The sequence below is a fragment of the Salmo salar genome, chromosome ssa01 (genome assembly GCF_905237065.1).
Source record: "Salmo salar chromosome ssa01, Ssal_v3.1, whole genome shotgun sequence".
In the NCBI taxonomy this organism is placed as follows: domain Eukaryota; kingdom Metazoa; phylum Chordata; class Actinopteri; order Salmoniformes; family Salmonidae; genus Salmo; species Salmo salar.
In genome coordinates this window covers 95,843,023-95,865,182 of record NC_059442.1, presented here as the reverse complement: position 1 = coordinate 95,865,182, position 22,160 = coordinate 95,843,023, and the positions used below count along the sequence as shown (strand labels likewise).

At 41.9% G+C, this 22,160-nt stretch overlaps 3 protein-coding genes across 4 annotated transcripts; 1 reads left to right on the top strand and 2 right to left on the bottom strand.

Moving 5' to 3' along the window:
• Positions 1-586: 586 nt before the first annotated feature.
• On the bottom strand, positions 587-8,542 carry LOC106610710 (rho-related GTP-binding protein RhoU-like). Its single transcript, XM_014210211.2, has 3 exons — positions 7,807-8,542; positions 7,360-7,418; positions 587-2,904 (listed from the first exon to the last, which is right to left on the bottom strand). The coding sequence occupies exons 1-3, from the start codon at positions 8,054-8,056 to the stop codon at positions 2,449-2,451; spliced, it is 765 nt and encodes a 254-aa protein (XP_014065686.1). The 5' UTR covers positions 8,057-8,542; the 3' UTR covers positions 587-2,448.
• A 1,409-nt stretch (positions 8,543-9,951) lies between these two features.
• pdcd2 (programmed cell death 2) lies at positions 9,952-14,017 on the top strand. Its single transcript, NM_001141194.1, is given in 6 exon segments — positions 9,952-10,307; positions 11,972-12,211; positions 12,317-12,454; positions 12,622-12,722; positions 13,167-13,280; positions 13,555-14,017. Coding segments are annotated over 6 exon segments (1,041 nt in total). The 5' UTR covers positions 9,952-10,018; the 3' UTR covers positions 13,714-14,017.
• tbp (TATA box binding protein) lies at positions 13,869-21,787 on the bottom strand. 2 transcript variants are annotated; one of them, XM_014209992.2, is made up of 8 exons: positions 21,183-21,787; positions 20,446-20,575; positions 19,993-20,318; positions 19,726-19,813; positions 17,261-17,352; positions 17,010-17,177; positions 16,747-16,841; positions 13,869-15,203 (listed from the first exon to the last, which is right to left on the bottom strand). In XM_014209992.2, the coding sequence occupies exons 2-8, from the start codon at positions 20,494-20,496 to the stop codon at positions 15,124-15,126; spliced, it is 900 nt and encodes a 299-aa protein (XP_014065467.1). In that variant the 5' UTR covers positions 20,497-20,575; positions 21,183-21,787; the 3' UTR covers positions 13,869-15,123.
• Between the last annotated feature and the right edge of the window lie 373 nt (positions 21,788-22,160).

Genomic DNA, 22,160 nt, shown 5'->3' with positions numbered 1-22,160 from the left:
CTTCTGGGAAGGCTTTCCACTAGATGTTGGAACATTGCTGCAAGAACTTGCTTCCATTCAGCCACAAGAGCATTAGTGAGGTCGGGCACTGATGTTGGGTGATTAGGCCTGGCTCGCAGTCGGCGTTCCAATTCATCCCAAAGGTTTTCAATGGGGTTGAGGTCAGGGCTCTATGCAGGCCAGTCAAGTTCTTCCACACTGATCTTGACAAACCATTTCTGTATGGACCTCGCTTTGTGCGTGGGGGCATTGTCATGCTGAAACAGCAAAGGACCTTCCCCAAACTGTTGCCACAAAGTTGGAAGCACAGAATCGTCTTGAATGTCATTGTATGCTATAGCGTTAAGTATTCCCTTTACTGGAACTGTCGGACTACCAGTGAGGTAGTGGCAGGTAGCCTAGTGGTTAGAGCGTTGGACTAGTAACCGAAAGGTTGCAAGATTGCATCCCCGAGCTGACAAAGTAAAAATCTGTCGTTGTGCCCCGAACAAGGCAGTTAACCCACTGTTCCTAGGCCGTCATTGAAAATAAGAATTTGTTCTTTACTGACTTACCTAGTTAAATAAAGGTAAAAAATAAACTCCAGAGAATGTGTTTCCATTGCTCCAGAGTCCAATGGTGGCAAGCTTTACACCACTCCAGCCGATGCTTGGCATTGCGCATGGTGATCTTAGGCTTGTGTGCAGCTGCTTGGGCCATGGAAACCCATTTCATGAAGCTCTCGATATGCTGACGTAGCTTCCTTAAATGGTTGGAAACTTGGTAGTGAGTGTTGAAATCGAGGACAGATGATTTCTACGCGCTTCAGCACTCCGCGGTCCCGTTCTGTGAGCAATGTGTGGCCTCCCTTCGCGCCTGAGCTGTTGTTGCTCCTAGACCTTTCCACTTCACAATAACAGCACTTAGTTGACCGGGGAAGCTTTAGAAGGGCAGAAATTTGACGAACTGACGTGTTGGAAAGGTGGCATCCTATAAAGTCACTGAGCTCTTCAGTAAGGCCATTCTACTGCTAATGTTTGTCTATGGAGATTGTGTGCTCGATTTTACACACCTGTCAGCAACGGGTGTGGCTGAAATAGCCAAATCTACTCATTTGAAGAGGTGTCCACATACTTTTGTATATATAGTGTACCTACTAACCACATTTCCATCTATAGTTTTTATGCGAGTAGTCATGCCGTATATAAAAAAATCATGACAGCTGTGATAGAAACAGGAATTTTCTGAACAATGATATAAATGCCGACAGATAATTTTTTGTTCGACATTGTGGGATCTTTTTGTGTCAGTAGAATTAATTATGAGAGAAATGGCGGTGGAAACATCTTTATGCGCAACTTTTGATATAATAACCATCATATCGAAGTAGTCACTTGGAGTCACGAGATGATATGCTGTGTGGTCCTCCCACTATGACTCAGGAAACCATGCAGTTTATTAGGCTACAGATGAAATATGTCATGATGAACTTCACAGGGTGGTGAAAGACCAATGGAGGGAAAATGCACATATTTTCTTTATGTGGATTTTAGAATATTATCATGAAAGTAGCTAGGTTATCCCCAATTGGATGGAAACCTAGCTTCTGACATAAATAAATAGGGGACATGTCACATGCATTTGATGCACATAAGGAGCCCTTTAAATGTTGCCATGGTGGTGTTTGTTTAAAACTCCTCAGGTGGTGCTATGGTGAATTGAACCAAAGGTCAACAAGTCTAGTTAGAATTCCAGCACATAGCTAGAGACTGTGACCCTCATATGAGCTTGGACAGTGTCCTAATGTGTGTCCTAATGTAAACAACAGTTAGAAATTCTGAAAAACATTAGCAGAGCTCAATTTTCTATGTTTCTGAGTGGTTTGTATATTAGACAACAAGCCAAATGAGGCTCTCCAATATGGGCTGAAAGAACAAGCATTAAAATAATGAACTCGCATTATCTGATTACTGCACAGATTTTTTTTTTTACCATAGGCACTGCTAAATCAAAGAGATGGTAAATCCCACATCGGAAAGTTGACTCAATCTCATATGCTAATAGAATCTGAGTTTACATACTGTACACTTACCATGGGAAAGGTCAGAGTAAACCAGGTTAATAAAACAATGATATAACAACATAAGCCCTCCTGGTTATCAAGGGGGCTTCATCTTCCACGGTTGACCATGTAGAAGCTGTGTCCCCCCAGGATCATGGATATAAGGCAGTGGAAAGTCAATGAAGACTTTGAGGGAAGTCAGCTCTGTCTCCAGTGCAGCTCACGTTGGTAAAGCAAAAATAGCATGGGGTCATTGAGGCCTAACCTACACATAACTCAGATACTCCAGACCAGACCTTCGTCCATATTCCAGTCACTGTTTTCCTTACTGCCACTGAAGTCTGTTAACGTGCTGACATGGAAGCAGAATTGGAACCCATGTGTTCGTCCTGTCACACAGATCGAGGCTAAACCACGCAACAGTACTTCTTCCACCATGACTTAGAAAGCTTCTTCATCTTGTCTGGAGTCCGTTTTTTCAGTCGATGCTGCTGCTGCTGACTGTCGGAGTGCTGGATGCTGGCCACGATGGCTGCGTCAAACACCTCTTTGAGGTTCTTCTGGGTGAGTGACGAGCACTCCATGTATGACACGGCCCTCATGTCCTCGGCACACTGCTGGGCCTCCTGGGGCACCACAGGCCTCTCTCTGTACTTGGCCAGCTCAATCAGAACATTAACATCCTCCCGCAGGTCTGACTGGGTGCCCACCAGAACCACCGGCGCCTGCGGGCAGTGCCGGCGAATCTCCAGCACCCATTTCTCTGTTACGTTCTGGAAGGAGGAGGGGCTGACGACACTGAAGCACAGCAGGAAGATGTCTGCATTGGTGTAGCAGAGCGGACGCAGCTTGTCAAACTCATCCTGCAGGGAGGAATGGAGAGGAGAGGGGGGTTCATGACACGACCTGATAACAAGTAGAACCGAGAATGGGCAAGATCAACTCAGTAGCCCTCCTTGTGAAAAGGTCTTTGAGTACACTTACAAAAAAAGGTGCCATCTAGAACCTAAAAGGGTTATTTGGCTGTCCCCATAGGAGAACCCTTTGAAGAACCTTTTTTGGTTCCAGGTAGAACCCTTTCCACAGAGGGTTCTACATGGAACCCAAAAGAGTTCTACCTAAAACCAAAAAGGGTTCTACCTGGAACCAAAAAGGGTTCTCCTATGGGGACAGCCGAATAACCCTTTTTTCTAAGAGTGTAGAGGGTTGACAAGGGCATAGTCATAGCCAAGAGAAGGAAAATCCTGCCCTCATTGGCTATGATGTCACCATGTGCATGGCTGTAACTAGTGGCGCCTCAGCCTGATGACAAAGTGTCTCTGGCAGGCAGGAACACACAATCTGTGTCCACAACCTGACAACCCATGACACCTGTATCAGTTTCAGTTTGCGTGACATGCCGTAGTGTTTCTGATTAGAGACAGCTCTTTCAGCGTAGCCTACAGTTGATTTTAATTTCCTCTAATGTTGCTGACTGACATGCCATTTAGTAATGAAGGTACTGTTCATGCCGACCAGCATATAATACACTAGCATGAATGCTAAATAGAAAAACTACCAATAGCTAAATTGTAGAGAGAGAGCATTGTTAAATTGCTAGAACATGACTATATTATAGATTTAAATAATTAAACTGAACATAAAATATACACGCAATATGCAACAATTTCAAAGATTTTACTGAGTTACAGTTCATATGAGGAAATTAGGCCCTAATCTATGGATTTGACATGACTGGGCAGGGGTGCAGCCATGGGTGGGCCTTGGAGGGCATAGGCCAACCAACTAGAAAGCTAGGTCCAGCCAATCAGAATCAGTTTTTACCCACAAAAGGGCTTTATTATAGACAGAAATACTCCTTAGCACCCCCCCCCCCCCCAACCCAACCCCCCCTCAAACGATCCTGCAGGTGAAGAAGCCGGATGTGGAGGTACTGGGCTGGCGTGGTTACACGTGGTCTGTGGTTGTGAGGCCGGGAGGACGTACTGCCAAATTCTCTAAAATGACGGAGGCAGCTTATGGTAGAGAAATTAACATTCAAATATCTGGCAACAGCTCTGGTGGAAATTCCTGCAGTCATCATGCCAATTGCACATTCCCTCAAAACTTGAGACATCTGTGGCATTGTGTTGTGTAACAAAACTGCATATGGCCTTTTATTGTCCCTAGCACAAGGTGCACCTGTGTAATGATCCTTTTGTTTAATCAGCGTCTTGATATGCAACACCTGTCAGGTGGATGGATTATCTTGGCAAAGGAGAAATGCTCACTAACAGGGATGTAAACAAATTAGTGCACAAAATTAGAGAGAAACAAGCTTTTTGTGCGTATGGGAAATATCTGGGATTTTATTTCAGCTCATGAAAACAACACTTTATATTTTTGTTTAGTATACATAAGACCATGAACCATAGTCCACACTTTGTCTGCCCCTGGAGCAGTGACATCATTTACATCACCAGCTAAAGAGTCCCTGAGTGGAGCGGTGACATCATTTATATCACCAGTTAAAGAGCCCCTGAGTGGAGCGGTGACAAAATTTACATCACCAGCTAAAGAGCCCATTAGTGGAGCAGTGACATAATTTACATTACCAGTTAACGAGCCCCTGAATGGAGCGGTAACATCATTAACATCACCAGCTAAAGAGCCCCTGGGTGGAGCGGTGACATAATTTATATCACCAGCTAAAGAGCCCCTGGGTGGAGCGGTGACATCATTTATATCACCAGCTAAAGAGCCCGAGTGGAGCGGTGACATCATTAACATCACCAGCTAAAGAGCCCCTGGGTGGAGCGGTGACATCATTTATATCACCAGCTAAAGAGCCCTGGGTGGAGCGGTGACATCATTTATATCACCAGCTAAAGAGCCCCTGGGTGGAGCGGTGACATCATTTATATCACCAGCTAAAGAGCCCGAGTGGAGCTGTGACATCATTTATATCACCAGCTAAAGAGCCCCTGAGTGGAGCAGTGACATCATTTATATCACCAGCCAAAGAGCCCGAGTGGAGCGGTGACATCATTTATATCACCAGCTAAAGAGCCCGAGTGGAGCGGTGACATCATTTATATCACCAGCTAAAGAGCCCGAGTGGAGCGGTGACATCATTTATATCACCAGCTAAAGAGCCCGAGTGGAGCGGTGACATCATTTATATCACCAGCTAAAGAGCCCGAGTGGAGCGGTGACATCATTTATATCACCAGCTAAAGAGCCCGAGTGGAGCGGTGACATCATTTATATCACCAGCTAAAGAGCCCGAGTGGAGCGGTGACATCATTTATATCACCAGCTAAAGAGCCCGAGTGGAGCGGTGACATCATTTATATCACCAGCTAAAGAGCCCGAGTGGAGCAGTGACATCATTTATATCACCAGCTAAAGAGCCCGAGTGGAGCTGTGACATCATTTATATCACCAGCTAAAGAGCCCCTGGGTGGAGCGGTGACATCATTTATATCACCAGCTAAAGAGCCCCTGGGTGGAGCGGTGACATCATTTATATCACCAGCTAAAGAGCCCCTGGGTGGAGCGGTGACATCATTTATATCACCAGCTAAAGAGCCCCTGGGTGGTGCGGTGACATCATTTATATCACCAGCTAAAGAGCCCGAGTGGAGCGGTGACATCATTTATATCACCAGCTAAAGAGCCCGAGTGGAGCGGTGACATAATTTATATCACCAGCTAAAGAGCTCGAGTGGAGCGGTGACATAATTTATATCACCAGCTAAAGAGCCCGAGTGGAGCGGTGACATCATTTATATCACCAGCTAAAGAGCCCGAGTGGAGCGGTGACATCATTTATATCACCAGCTAAAGAGCCCGAGTGGAGCGGTGACATCCTTTATATCAGGTATAAGTGGAGCGGTGACATCCTTTATATCAGGTATAAGTGGAGCGGTGACATCCTTTATATCAGGTATAAGTGGCAGCTGGGCCATTGCACTGAAGCCAATATGTGTGCTTATCTTCGCTAATGTGTGTTCAGTCATTTTATCTGGCAAACGTATTACACAACGTTCATATTACGTTTGCATATCTCCAATACATCAGGTTCTAAAGGAGGGAAGATAACGCTGGCATTCCACTGAGATTATATTTTGTTGTTAATTGACAAACGTGCATTCTATCACTCTCTCATCTGTTTCTCTGATACACCCAGCTTGTGTGTACCCATTGCTTCCTGAGATTTTTATAGTGCATTTCCCTCCTCAGAGGGTAGCAGCAAAGGGTCTCCAGATAATTTCTGATTGGCTGGGAGTTAATTAGCGGTATCAGGAACCCAATGAGGTCAACAACATCCCCAGGAAGAGTAGCTGCTGCTTCAGCAACAGCTAATGGGGATCCCAATAAAATACTAAAACATTGACAGTGAGAGATCCTGTATTTGGTATTCAGGCAGTCTTCTGCATGCTTAGTAAGCTAAATACGTGGACTCAGTTATGCCCAGAGGAGCAGGGTGACATTGAGCATTGAAAAGGTAATAACTATTATTTTGTTGAATTGGCTCAGCCATTATCTCAGGTGGTGCATGTGCTTTCACTATTATTTTGGGCTGTTTCATGAAAGCGAAATATTCATGCAAACGGAAATGTCATCTTGATTATTTTTCAATATAACCAAGGCTTGCATTGTCTTGTAAAACATTATTTGAAAACAATTGAAAAGCATTGGTGTCTAATAAAAAGCCCATCACCTCAGAGCCTCGCTGCACTTTCTGCAAAGAGACAAAGCAGAACCCTATGGACCCACAGAGCTCAGCTTCCAGCCAGGGACTCTCTCTGTGTCTAGACAGAAGCACTCTGGATCTCTCTTTGCCTGCTTTCCTGGGCTGTTTTCCACTGCTGACTCTCTCCAGCCTGCTCTGCTCCTCAGAAACAGACCCATCTCGCGTTTCCTCTGACCAGCCCCAACTGTGCCGAAGATACGGTTCCTTTCCAGGCTCAGATTCAATTCATTACACTTATAAAGTTTCCTATTTGTAATCCCCCCAAGCCTGTTACCCCCTCACATGTGGGGGAGACAGCATTTATCTGAGTAACCTCATTTCTGGTGCAGACTCATGACTGGACAAAAACACTACTGGAGCGCATCAATTTAGACAGAACCCTTATCTTCCCTACACTAGTAGACCATTTGAACCCATTCCGTACGTGTAGTTGCCTAGTAATGCATAGGGGGGTAGAAGAAGTTTGAGACACTTAGGAACAGAAAAAAGGTCAACTTCTTTATTTTTAACGAATCCTTTACAATTCCAGGATTGTAGTGATCATATGAAACTGTCCTATAGGTGTATTTGAATTACAAACCTGCCCAGCTGTGTCACAAAGCTGCAGTTTAACTGGCTTGCCATCAACTGCCACGACCGCTGAAAGAACAAATACAACAAATTATACATTTAATCAGCCAATATAACAAAGAATAAATTGGTAACCACAATGCAATTAAATACTGTTAAGGCCAGAATAGTGTTGTTATGGACAAACTATTGAGTATAACAATTACCAGTCTTCCTGTTGCCAATGTATGGCAGCAGACAGTTGACAGAAATTTTACTAAAAAAAAAAACCGTTAGATTGTTGTAAGTCTGAGGTTGAGTTCAAAAATAGAATTAATAGAAAACAATAGCTGTTTTTCAGGTAACACCTGTGCTGTTAAAAGTGCCAGATAAAAACAATTAATTGCATAGCCCAATAGGACCCCAATAGGTCCTAATAGCCTACCCGACTTAAAAAGGCACATATTTGTCAAGTTACCTGAAAAATTATCAAAAGCAGTTGGGACATATTTAGTTGGATATCCATTTGTGGTGTAGCTGACAATCAAGCTCGTCTTCCCAACTGCGCCGTCACCGACAAGCACACACTTCACTTTGCGCTCTCCGCCACCGGGCCGACACTTGGAGCCCGAAAACGACTCTCTGCTCCGAACCCTCGGAGGAGGAACCGGTGGGACCTTCGCCGACACCGCTACAGGTTTATAATCTCCGTCGCCCTGGGGTGGCATCGCCAATGGAACTGTCCAGCAACCAGTTAATCCTAGTAACGCGAAAGCATTCGTTTCCAAGATCTGACATCAACGGGACTTTCACAAGAACTGTCCCTTATCTACTGTAGTGTTCCATGGCTGGAAAAAGTGTTGCCTTTCTACAAAGACGACGTAGACACCTTGATGTCAATCCCCCATTGTACAGAAATTAATTCCTCAAGCAATAAATCCAATAGGTGAAAATGTTTCCACCCCGTATGATTAGAAATGTATTTCCCGAATCTTTTCCAAAGTTGTAGTTTGCACTCTCCTCACCTACTCAGACCTATGACTGTAAAAAAAGCTCAGCCTTCTACTCGTGAGCAACATGACATCATCAAACACCACTGAGTCAGAAAAAACTTTGCACCATTGACCAATAGCAACAAGCAAGCCCCCCGTAGATTGCAAATATATCCTACTCTGTATGAGGTAGAATTTGATTATTTTTGTGCAAAAATGTTTTTTTTTTATTAACTAATTTCTAAGGCTTCGTCTGTTCAATGGTTTCCAATGCTCTACTATTGATGGTTAAATTGTTACATAAATTGGACACAATTCTTACATTTGTATCCCTCAGCCTGTTTGAGCTCACCAACAACACTTCTGTCGGATGAAATGGCTGAGCGATGATACAGTAGCTCAAGTCTGCCATCATGTGGACTGTGACATGAAAGACGCTATATTGAAAATCTCTAAGAACAAATTCTTATTTACAATGACAGCCTACACCGGGCAAACCCTCCCCAAACCCGGACGACCCTGGGCCAATTGTGCACCACCCTATGGGACTCTCGATCCCTGGTATCTTTCAAAAAGAGGGTGGTGTCATCTGCAAACTGACATGATAATATCTGTCAACAATAGAGATCCCTTTTATATCGCTGGATTTAAAAAAAAAAAACTTGTAAGAAGTTGGGTTGCAAGCAGGAAGAGGTAAATCGAAATTGGGCATCCTTGCCTAATTCCTCTTCCAAATCAAATCTAGGAGAAGTGCCATGCTTTAATTTAATGACACTGGTCCCATTCATATAAAGAATTTTAATAGTACTACAAAATAATTCCCCAAAACCAAATTTCTCAAGGGAGAGAAATAGAAACTCAAGTTCCACTGTAAGAAGGCTTTATAAAAGTTTAAGAATACAATAAAACTATCTTGGAAGATTAGATCAGAATAGTTAATAAGGTCTAACACCAGTCGGATATTATTAGATATATGTATGTTCCTCATGAAGCCAGATTGGGGAACAGTTGGTAGAGCATGGTGTTTGCAACGCCAGTGTTGTGGGTTCGATTCCCACGGGGGGCCAGTACAAAAAAAATAAAAAATTGCATGAAATGTATGCATTCACTACTGTAAGTCGCTCTGGATAAGAGCGTCTGCTAAATGACTAAAGTGTAAATGTTCTATAATTGAGCCCAATACTGCCTTCATTCTTTTTGCAAATATAGAGGCTAATATTTTGTAGTCGTTATTGAGCAGACAGATTGGACGCCAGTTATCGAGAAGCAAATATTTATTGGGCTTAGGTATTAATGTAATCAGACCTTGAGTCAAACTGGGAGGGAGAGCATTATTTGCAATGCTTTCAGAAAAAAACTCCAACAGAAATGGGGCTAACTGTTGATAAAACGTTTGTAAAACCATCAGTCCCAGGAGACGTATTATTTTTAAGGTGTTCATTTATTCTAGTGATCTCTTCAACTATAATAAGGTCATCACACTGTTCCCTCTCTAAAGTGTTTTAATTGCAAATAGGCGATATGGCAGGAGCGCGAATTACACGGAACTTTTACCTCCAAAAAGTATTGTTCCACTACGGACATATTCTAAAGTTACAACAGTGACGCACGTTGGAATTTGTTGTGACAGACAGCTAGCCAGCGATTGAAGGAATACGATCAAATCAACGTTACTTGGTAAATAGTAAAATTAACACTATGGCAGAAACAGGGGTTGCTCTTGGTTTTTTGGAGGAGGCCGAACACTGGCGACTACAGAGTCATCAGTTCCCCAGCAAAGTTGGAGGCAAACCTGCATGGTTGAGTCAGTTGGACATCCCAGGTCTTCCTGAGTTAGCATGTGGGAAATGCCAACTTCCTACCGCATTTCTCTTGCAAGTTTACGCTCCAATAACTGGACAGGATAGAAGTTTTCACCGAACTCTTTTTGTATTCTGCTGCAAGACACCAGACTGCTATTCACGAAACGACAGCCGTTGCCTGAAAGGTAAATAGCAGTTAGCAAACTAGCTATTGCATTTCCATTTCCATCAACATCACACCTATAGTCACATGGTCAGGGAAGGAGAGGGGCACACTAAAAGGCTTGGATTATCCACCAGTGTAACGTTAGCTACTGCGTTGCACAGTTGGAGTGGGGTTTGAATTTGCAAACCTGTTAGAGGGCAAGCACATTACCACAGATGGAACAATGAGCCAGATATTTCAACGATTGGATAAGTGTGAAGCATCCGGTTGGCGTTTCCACTCAATATCAAATATGGTGAGAGGAAGCCCAGTGGTCGGCAGTGGAAGATGGAGCCAGATGGATTTTGGCCGACATAATGCCAATTTACTCATCGATGAAACGTTTGACGTCAATAGTTTTCTGTTCTCAAAACTATAGTCAAACAGAGTGGACTAAGTTTTGTTGATTTTTACCTTTTGCCAAAGTATTATTATTATTTTTTTAAGTAGTGCAAGGGCAAGTTTAGTTATTTCACACGTGCACTTCAGAGTAGGCGTTCCCTTAACAGAAGAATGCAGATACATGCTACAACGCACCAATAGGATCTCGCTAACTCCTGCTTGGCTCTGCCCCCTCTGACTCGTTTGCTCCATTTTAAAATATCAGGCTTTGGTCTTAGGTTAGTTATACAAATCTTTGACACTACCAAAGGTCCAGATCCATTCCTTGGCAAGAGGAAGCTGTTTGGTAGTTGCAAAGCTGCTGGGATCCATAGTGAGCTCACCTTGTCCAGCTGAGCCTTTTGAGTGTAGTTATGATGTGCAACATTAGTGATTATATTAATCAGAGGCAGGAATATGCCCTGATCCACATCAACAGGACTGCAGTAGAGTCAGCAATTTTAAGTTCCTTGGCGTCCACATCACCAAAGACTTAACATGGACCAACACCACCCGTGTCAATATTTCCGAAGGCGGCTGATGAAATATGGCATGCCACCCCGGGTCCTCTCCAAATACTGCTGCACATTCGAGAGCGTCCTGACCGGTTATATCACAGCCTGGGACAGTGAATTGCTCTGTCCACGACCGTAAGGCCTTCCAGCAGGTGGTGAAGACGGCCTAGTACATCACTGGGGGCCGTGTTCCCACCCATCGAGGACATCTACTTGAAACAATGCCCTAGGAAGTCCCACAGCATCATCAAGGACCCCACACACCTCAGCCACGAGCTGTTCATTCCCTTACCATTGGGCAGACCGTATTGGAGCATGAGGTCTGATAGAAACTGTCTCTGAGCCTGTTAGTATCTACAAGCCATTAGAGCAGAGACTGCAGAACACTTGAACTGGACTGACTCTCTGCACCTTAGCACACACACCACAATGGCTGCTAGCAAACTCATTTACTATTGCTAATACTGCACAATTTAAACACTTATACCCCAATACACAAATATTGGACTATAAATTGTCCCTTCCTGTATTATACTTATGCTAAAATGTTTATTCTATTGAGACATTTACTTTATGTTCCTATTCTTTTATTTATTGTTGCATTGTCCAGAAGGAACCTGCAAGTACGCGTTTCATTAGACGCCGTAAACCATGTTTATCCTGTACATACGACTAATAAAACTTGAAACTAATGATGTTACTCTGCTTTTATTCTGCTCAAGCTGACATTGAGATTACTCTTTTCCAGTATTTCGTTGCCAGTTGCCAAGGAGAAACGACTTTTATCCCTACAATCCTCCATCTGATGAAGACCCCAATTGGACTGAGCGTGACCCCGGCGTCCACGGTTCAGGGGTTAAACTATGCAAGCTCTGTGGCTGTCCTGGTCAAAAGGTTTGCTCTAAATGCCATGCAGTGTCCTACTGCAGCAAAGAACACCAGACCATAGACTGGAAACACTGTCACAAGAAAGAGTGTTGCAAACAAGGTAATTATACTGCTACCATAAACTGTCATACTATTTGTAATAATGATGAAATTGTGTTTTCTGCCTGCCTGAAAGATAAATATTAAACTTTCAATACATGTTTAGTGCCGTCCAGTGCAGTGCCTTCCCCATTCCTGTTCCCCGAGTTGGAACTGGTCACAGAGCCTGAGGAACATCAGAAAGAAGAGTCTAGTCAAATGGTGGGGGACGCACAGAATAATGTGGAATGCTCCTCGGTTGACGGTAAGAAGTTATTAGACTGCATTGCATTTACATGCCTAGTCTTTTCAGATCCATTAAGACACCAAAAGGAGAAGGATGAGAGAATATGTTGGCATTGGACCTAGCCTAAATAGGAGTCTATACATGATTACACTTTGTTGTATAAAAGCATGCCTTCTATTCCACAGATTTGGCAGAGACAGAACTTGAAGACATGGCCATGCATGAAACCGAAGATGGCAAAGTGTTCCAAAAGTTTAAACGGAGGATTGCCTCAGAGCCACATCAGGTAACAACATAACTCTTCAAGCAGAATCCTCAGACATGAAGAGCATAAGAATTACTCAAATATATATTTGGCCATCGTGTAGATTACTCTGAAATGAATCTTTTTTTTTTTAACTTTAAACAAATCGCTCGTGGACAGACACACATCATTTAGGATGGTATCGTAGCGTCTGTCAAGACTGGGATGCAAAGACTTATCAGGAACTCTGTTCCTGTGCTCATATTTTTTTCTGTCACTGATCATTTGGACAAATCACAATTTCACAGGTGTTCACATCTTTAGAATTTCATAAGGGAAGGTGACATTCGGCGAATGCTCTGGCTAAGAGTTTCCATTTAGCCGGGTGGAGACTTATTAGTATATTTTCATACATCTCATGCAATTACACGATTTTAGTTCTGGGTTTCCTAGATTACTGAAGACCATAATATTGTGTTATTGTAGGTTTTGCGATATTTTAGAGATGGCTCTCCTCTTTGGATTTCGTCTGAACATGTTCCTGTGGAGAAAGGCATCCCGCATTGTTCATGTGGTTCCAGGCGTATCTTCGAATTTCAGGTATTTGCAACAGAAACAGTTTCTATTAAACAAATTCAGGTAGGTCCCTCAATTTTCTTTCTGTTCAGATCCTAGAGTAAATGTTTTGCAGCGGGCTGCGACTAATGAATACACCCCATATTAAGCCTAATCCTGGACTTAACACTTTCGGTGGAGATCTTTGATCCAGGATGGAACTTAATCTGGGTCTGGAAAACCAGACCTTAATGTTTCAACTTCTAAGGCTTGCTGTTTATAAATGACAATGTGCTGATAGTGTTTTGCATCACAACAGGTCATGCCCCAGCTACTGAATGATCTGAAAGTGGACAGCCCTGATGCCAGTATAGACTGGGGAACCTTGGCTGTCTACACATGTGCTGACAGCTGTGACCAAGGCAACAAGTACTCTTCTGAATTCATCTGGAAACAAGATTTCACAGAACAGAAATAATTGTATTAAAATCCAAACGTACCTAGTTAAGAAAATATTTAGTGGGCTTTTTGCATCGTTAAACTGTTCTTTCCTTTCCGAGAGAAACTATGCATAGACAGCCACAATCTGTTCCATTTCCAATCGCTCATACACTTTGTTTTGAGGAATATAACTTCAGGTTGTTACGCTCTTTATCACCATAAGCAAAAGACATGTCATTTGTTTTGTCATAGGACTAACAGTTTGCATAGCTTCAACTGATTTAAATACATTTCTGTAATGCAATGTCATTTTTTGAGCATTAAAGCACACTTAGCATGTTAATGTCATGTGACATTGTGAGTCTATTCATTAAATTGGTCATGCTGTCTCAAATACATGAACAGTCATTCCCTGGATTGTTGTAAATCTTGCCATACCCTGAAGACAAAGCTTTTTAAACTAAAGGAAGGAGATCACAATTGGTAAGGAAACATTTAACTGTGCACAAGGTAGCAAAATAACATTTAGAACAAATTACTGACAGGGCTTTCATGGTAGACCAAAAATACATTGTGTAAACAAACAAAATCCATGGTGAATTAGGCTAGTTTGTCCATTATAGCATTGAAACATGAGGGTTCTTCAATCATGACCAAAAACTGAATGAGAAATAATACATTCGAGGTACATACAGATATGACTAATGCCATTTCTAAAATCCAGACTAAGACTGCATGATTAATGTTCCATTTTCTTGCCTTCAGTACCAGTCATTCAAATAATGACAAATTGGGTAGTTAAGCTTTGCTGCGATACAATCCCAAGTGAGATTCTTCATACAACAATGAAAGACTAAAAAACATTTAAAGAATCTTAAAATGTCTGTAGGGAATGTGTGGACAAAGATGCACTGAGAAACTGTAGGTTAACAATAAAACCTACTTTAGAAAAATGTAAGAGCCAGCCAGACTGCCTTATTTAATAACAAGAGTCATTTAAAAATAAATAAAACTGCTAAAATACAGCATTTCTCCTAGTATCACCTTTATCTACTCCCCCAGATTCAGATCTACTCGTGAATACCATGTGTCCAGCATGAAGGAAGTTAGAGGTAGTTTTGCGAGCCAGTGCTAACTAGCATTAGCGCAGTGACGAAGTCTACGGGTATCAGCTAACATGCCAACGTTAGTTAGCATCAACTCAAAACTACCTTTAACTTCCTTCATACTGGAAACAGACATAAAAATGGTATCCACGAGGTCATCTGACTAAGTAGATAAGGCCTCATTGCCAAAATCTCAGAAGTATCCCTTTAAGATGAATAGGAGGGGTCCCTGATTTGTTGATTAAACTGTACAGGTCCAATCAGAGTCCCAAAGTAACAGGTCATAACATAGGACAAGTGTCCCTGTGACCATTAAAAAAAAAGAAAAAGCAGACAAATATTTACGTCGTCTTCCTGAATCCTTTCAAGATGGGGTAGATGTTTTCAAATGCTTCATAAATTTCTCCTCTCACCTTTGCACCTTGAAATAAGCAAGTTACATTTGACAAAAATTAAGGACAAAAATTCCCTTTTTCTACAGTGGCTTGCCAAAGTATTCACCCCCTTGGCATTTTCCTATTTTGCTGCCTTACAACCTGGAATTAAAATGGATTTTGGGGGGGGTTTGTATCATTTGATTTACACAACATGCCTACCACTTTGAAGATGCAAAATATTTTTTTAATATGGAAAATAAAAAAAATAAAAAACAGACCTTGTGTGCATAACTATTCAGCCCCCCAAAGTCAATACTTTGTAGAGCCACCTTTTGCAGCAATTACAGCTGCAAGTCTCTTGGGGTATGTCTCTATAAACTTGGCACATCTAGCCAATGGGATTTTTGCCAGCTCCTTCAAGTTGGATGGGTTCTCAATTGGGTGAGGTCTGGGCTTTGACTAGGCCATTCCAAGACATTTACTTGTTTCCCCTTAAACCACTAAAGTGTTGCTTTAGCAGTATGCTAAGAGTCATTGTCCTGCTGGAAGGTGAACCTCAAATCTCTGGAAGACTGAAACAGGTTTCCCTCAAGAATTTCCCTGTATTTAGCGCCATCCATCATTCCTTCAATTCTGACCAGTTTCCCAGTCCCTGCCGATGAAAAACATCCACCACCATGCTTCACTGTGGGGATGGTATTCTCGGGGTGATGGGCTTGCGCCAGACATAGCGTTTCCTTGATGGCCAAATAGCTAAATTTTAGTCTCATCTGACCAGAGTACCTTGTTTCGGGGAGTCTCCCACATGCCTTTTGACAAACACGTTTGCTTATTTTTTTCTTTAAGCAATGGCTTTTTTTCTGGACACTTCTGTAAAGCCCAGCTCTGTGGAGTGTATGGCTTAAAGTGGTCCAATGGACAGATACTCCAATCTCCACTGTGGAGCTTTGTAGCTCCTTCAGGGTTATCTTTGTTGCCTCCGATTAATGCCCTCCTTGCCTGGTCCGTGAGTTTTGGTGGGCGGCCCTCTCTTGGCAGGTTTGTTGTGCTATATTACTTCCATTTATTAATAATGGTTTTAAATTATGCTCAGTGGGATTCTCAAAGTTTGAGATTTTTTATAACCCAACCCTGATCTGTACTTCTCCACAACTTTGTCCCTGACCTGTTGGAGAGCTCCTTGGTCTTCATAGTGCCGCTTGCTTGGTAGTGCCCCTTGCTTAGTGATGTTGCAGACACTGGGGCCTTTCAGAACAGAGATCATGTGACACTTAATAAGTTAGATTGTGCACAGGTGGACTTTATGTGGCTTCTGAAGGTAATTGGTTACACCAGATCTTATTTAGGGGCTTCATAGCAAAGGGGGTGAATACATATGCACGCACCACTTTTCCATACATATTCATACATATATATATTTTTTAAACAAGTTGGTTTTTTTCATTTCATTAATTGACTTTGTTTGTCCATTACATGAAATACAAATATTTAAATTACAGGTTGTAATGCAATAAAATAAGAAAAACACCAAGGGGTGAATACTTTTTCAAGGCACTGTATGTCATTAGGAAAAGGAGAAAAACTCACCTGTTAATACAACTTTGCCTGAAACGAATATCAACAGGACAATTCTGGGTTTGATCATTCTATAGATTAGCCCAGGGAACAACTCCGGTTCATAACTGTAAAACAAGAAAAAGATTAGGCCTACTTTGATCTCAGTACTAAATCACTTTAGGAATACCAAATCGCAGTATTATAAATAATGAACAAAATGACAGAACTCCAAGTATGACAATGCATCTCCTCAGATATAACAGACTAATATTGCAGTAGTGAATTTTACAAACCTGCTGAACTGCTGGTGAGTTAATACAAGTCCCTCTAACCGAATGGGGAATTTGACATCACAGCTGCCCACCATGTTCTGTATCTTGAAGTCAAGGAATTTGGCTGGGAAGCCCAACTTCTGCACGACTCTGGCATATTTCCTGGCTGCCAGGCGGGACTGCTCTTCACTGGAGGGGAAGAGGGAGCATGAGGCCTTTAAATAGATGTTCTCATACGTTTTGTGTTTTTTTCTTAGTTGAAAGATTCTAACCTTTTGGCTCCTGTGCACACCATTTTCCCAGAGCTGAAGATAAGTGCAGTTGTTCTTGGCTCTCGTATTCTCATGATAACAGCAGCAAATCGCTGTAAGACAAAGTTGCGAATTTGTTCAATAGTACAACAGTGTCTTGGTGGGAAATTCTCAGACCAAAAGCAACATTCCTTTCAGGCCCATTCTAGTTGGCATTTTAACTTGGTCCCATTTCACCTTTCCCTGGGCCCTGACAATGATTTGGAAAAGGTATGTACAGCACTAGTTATTATATAGGATGAGCTGTGTTCTCTCGACATGGGGTCTGAATACTTTTTGAATTCCCTTTTCCACATTTTTAGAATAAGGCTGTAACGTAACATTGATTAAATTGTCTCTTCAACCTACACACAATACCCCATATTGACAAAGTAAAAACAGCTTGTTAGAAATGTTTGCAAATAGGTAAAAAAAGAAAATAACACATTAACATAAGTATTCAGACCCTTTCCTCAGTACTTTGTTGAAGCACCTTTGGCAGCGTTTACAGCCTGGAGTCTTCTAGGGCATGACGCTGCAAGCCTGGGACACCTGTATTAGGGAGTTTCTCCCATTCTTCTCTGTAGATCCTCTCAAGCTTATCCAGAGTGACTTACAGGAGCAATTAGGGTTAAGTGCCTTGCTGAAGGGCACAGACAGATTTTTCCACCTAGTCAGCTCTTGGATTTGAACCAGCAACCTTTCGGTTACTGGCCCAACACTCTTAACCACTAGGCTACCTGACTACTGATGTACATACCCATTACTTATATATTGTCCATACTAACCACACACACCACATATTTATATTACAGACTGACATTGCTTCTTCTGATATTTCTTGTTTCTTTTTTTGTGGGGGCCGGGGATTTGTGTATGAGCATTATACCGTTGGACACACCCTGCTGGAGCTAGAATCAAGCATTTCGCTGCACCTGCTTTAATTCTTTACACTCATACCCATATACGGGTTGAAAACAGGAGATTTGATCACTGATAAACAGCTAAATTGGAATGCAGTGGCTGTAGAGTAAAATGCCATACATGACGTCAGAGCTCTGGCTTTGCGCTTCACAGCACGGTATGGGTTCAGAGATTGAGCACGTCGCACGACGTTGCCCCCATCCCTCCCGCAACTTTTGCACAAAAAAAATAAAAATTGTCAGAGGTAAATGCTGTAAATTAAGAGGACTCAATGTATTTTGAAATATGAGATGTTCAGAACCATAATAAACACCGCTTTGATGTAAATATTGTTATTGATGTTTGACATATCTTGCATTACTCATATGTATATACTGTATTCTATGCTATCTATTGCATCTTAGCTTATGCCGCTCTGATATTGCTCACCCATATATTTATACATTGTTATTCCTTTCTTTTACTTAGACGTGTGTATTAGGTTTTTGTTGTGGAATTGTTAGATATTATTTTAGATATTGCTACACTGTTGAAACTAGAAGCACAAGCATTTCGCTACACTCGCAATAACATCTGCTAACCATGTGTATTGTGACCAATAAAATTTGATCCAAGCAATCCCAACACCTGTGAGCCCAAATGTGCACTTCACATTTCCATATAAAAAAAACTCAGTGTCAACATTTATGATCACCATGTTTGAGGTACAGTTACAAGATGGCATGGCGACATATTCTGTTCAGAACAACCCAGGCTGTTGGTCTGTTGTGAAGAAAATTCACCACGGCACACGCACCTGAATGCACCCATGACCCCTATGCGCAACAAAATGATAATCCGTTTCCCTGAATTGCATTGTGAAAGCATAACACTGTTGTGTCGTATATTATAACTTATCTAGTCATGTTGACAATAGAACAGACTTTCAAATGATGCCCATCTGACCCAGATTGCAATTTATAATGGACCACTTTTGGATTGCATAAACAGTTATTGTGTGATGGCGAGAATGTGTTCCAAACAAAACAACCACAAGTGTGCTTGCTCTAGTTCCTCAACGGCACAGCCAGGAGAGCTAAAAATAAAGCACCTTACAGTTGAAGACTGAGTCATAAAAGTGCATTGAAATTATTTTGGAATTGTGCACATTGGAGGTGTGGCCACTTGGAGACACCAGTTAGTCCTCTCAAACAAACCCTTGTCATTTTTTTGTTGCACCTACCCCACATTCTCCAGAAATTGTCTTATGTTACTGAATGTATCCAGAGTATTTTCAGATTTCGTTATCAAATAATGTGGTGAATAGTACAGTAAATGTAAAATGCACATCAAATCAACAGTGTAATGTTTAGATTCAGTTATGAGTCAGATGAACTGTTGCCAAAATTCCCATAACCTCTAAACTGTTCACTTTTCGTTGCTACCATGGTGAATTCACACAACGGTAAATGGTTAGCATCTGCTAATCTGTGTATGCAATAAATTATTTTTCATTTGCAAATTAATAATAACAATATGCTTACCTTTGGATTGTACTCAGCATTTCTAGCTCGGAGTGCTATCGTTTTCAAGTCAAGTTTGCAGCCCAAGTTCACAGTGGATACGATATTCCTAGAGGGAAGGAAATAAACCATGCAATCAGGAAGGGAGATTCTCCTTGTTGATATGGTCACATCACTATAAAAATCAAACCATCACTATTCACCTTAATCTTTTAGCTTCTTGTGTTTCAGCTTTATAGCAGTACCTACATAGTGGTTGAGACTAACACATTATTCAAGAACACTTACTGTAGTTGTGGGACAATCCCAGAGCTCTCAGAGGCAGGTGTGGCAGGTGTGATGGGTGTCATGGGGGTTAGCGGTGTAGCGGTGTAGAGAGGGGTGTTTCCCGGCAGTGTGGTGGTGGTGACCGTTTGGGAGTGATAAAGCTGTGGCGTCTGTCCTGAGCCCCCTGACACCCCACCCTGCTGAGTCGAAGCCTGCTGCTGCTGTTGTTGCCGATGCTGCTCCTCCAGGAGAGACAGGCTGTTGGTGTTCGTCACAGGTTGGGGAGTCAGACCACTGCCATAGGGCATCATGGGGCTGAAGATGGGCATTCCAGGCGTCATTGCCCCCTTTAAAAGACGTGAGAACAAGCCCTCCATTAGGCTAGTTGAATCTAAAACATTTGAGCAAACCTGTGTTGTGTGCTGTACTGACAACAAAAACATCTCACTGAAATGTGTTAATCAAATTAGTTACCTGAGGGGAGGCAAGACCCTGGAAAGGAGGCAAACTGTTGTTCTGCTCCATGTCCTCAAATTATGAAGCGGGACAGTTGGTTGACCGTCTCAAAGGAAATAAATTCTGAGACCTAGGACTAGGAACAATTCTGTATTTGAAAATGTCGACAAAAGTAATGTGTTGGAACAGAGCGTAGCAGCGAACCCCTTAGCTAGATTATTTTGACCTGAAAGAATATTACTAGAAAATAAATCCCATATATAAAGTTAGCTACGCATTGAGACCGGTGAAATTGATAACAAGTAACACTGCTGTCAAGAAACTTGATCATGACTCAACTAGACCACATTATGCAGCAGTAGCTAGCTAAACACTATTGACCGCTAACGTTAACTAGCTAGATAACAAGCTTAGCCTTTGCATACCTTCAGCTAGCTACAGACAGCAATAGTGGCGCACGAAATCGCTCTTAATATAGCTAGCACTTTAACATTACACATTGGAATTAAATCCAATGTTACAATGTATGCAGTTGTGCACAGAACGCTTGCAACTATGTGCGCGTAAAAATTTGTTTGGCGCAAAAATCGCACCTGAATTGATGATGGGCAGAGTTGATCAGTCTAACGTTAGCGTTGTATTTACGTTAGCTAACTAGCTATTTCGATGTCAACACTCATGTGGTCATAAGTGTTTGCACACTAAGTGGTGAAGTTGTAAGCTTTTGAGAGGGGACAACATTTTCAAATACTCACCACGTCTCTAAAACTGCACTTAAAATGTCACATTAAAAATCTAGCCGCTGCTTTCACTGGTTCATGCGCTCACTCGCTCAAAACAGTTATATCCGATGGTACTTGAACACTTCCGGTGTCAACGTTCACAAAGGTTCACATAACATTTTTGGTTATTTTATCTGGCAGGAGCAAAGGCAAAAGTTATCCAAAATTCAAAACAGAAATTGCTGTTCAAGAAAAAACGGTTGGCTTTATGCATTTTCTCTCGTGTTTTTCTTTGGTCCAATCCCTGTTTCAGCACCCCCTCAACCCTTACATATGTGGCAGCAGAAAGATAATCCCTGGTTTCTGGCCTTTAACAGAAGCGTTACCCCTGGTTGCATAGGGGCAGTGGCGATTTTAGCATGTAAATCTTGGTGGGATGCATGCCAGCAAAGCCACTACACAACACTAAATAATACATTATTTCGTAGGACCATCGTTAAATCTCCGAGCTGTATCCCAAAACCATAATTATTAACGTTGCACGTGAAAACGCTCGTAATCTAACGCTTGCCTCATACCACTCGTAGAACAGCTAAACGCATCGGTCGATTATTTTTCGCCCTCCCGTGTAATTTTATACACATGAGATATTCGCTGAACATAGAATCACGTGGTTTATTACCCTCTGTTCCCGCCGATAACTTCAGAACAAAATTGACTACAAATAAAGTTGCCAATGTCTTTGCAAATAATACAAACCAGCGAGGTATAAAAAAAATGCTTAAAATTAAAACCGAGATGTCTGCAATAAAATATAAATACAGTAGGTTATAGGCATATTTACATTATGTTGACAAATTTCATGCTCAATCAATTGAATTATATTTTGCTACTTCTAGGCTCTGTTGGGTAATGGGTCTATATTTCATCTGTAGCCTAACGTGCGCAATGATCTTGATTTAGTGCATTATTTTAGGTTAAGCGTTAGAATAAGGCGACTCAATATTTGCA

Excerpts from the sequence above, each read along its gene's own strand:
- LOC106610710 (XM_014210211.2), bottom strand. The coding sequence starts at position 8,056 with ATGCCACCCCAGGGCGACGGAGATTATAAACCTGTAGCGGTGTCGGCG. Across the intron at positions 7,419-7,806 it reads TGCTTTTGATAATTTTTCAG|CGGTCGTGGCAGTTGATGGC; the intron begins GTAACTTGACAA and ends TTGTTCTTTCAG. Across the intron at positions 2,905-7,359 it reads TTTGTGACACAGCTGGGCAG|GATGAGTTTGACAAGCTGCG; the intron begins GTTTGTAATTCA and ends TCCTCCCTGCAG.
- tbp (XM_014209992.2), bottom strand. The coding sequence starts at position 20,496 with ATGGAGCAGAACAACAGTTTGCCTCCTTTCCAGGGTCTTGCCTCCCCT. Across the intron at positions 17,353-19,725 it reads ATGCTGAGTACAATCCAAAG|CGATTTGCTGCTGTTATCAT; the intron begins GTAAGCATATTG and ends TTTGTCTTACAG. Across the intron at positions 16,842-17,009 it reads ACTCACCAGCAGTTCAGCAG|TTATGAACCGGAGTTGTTCC; the intron begins GTTTGTAAAATT and ends CTTGTTTTACAG.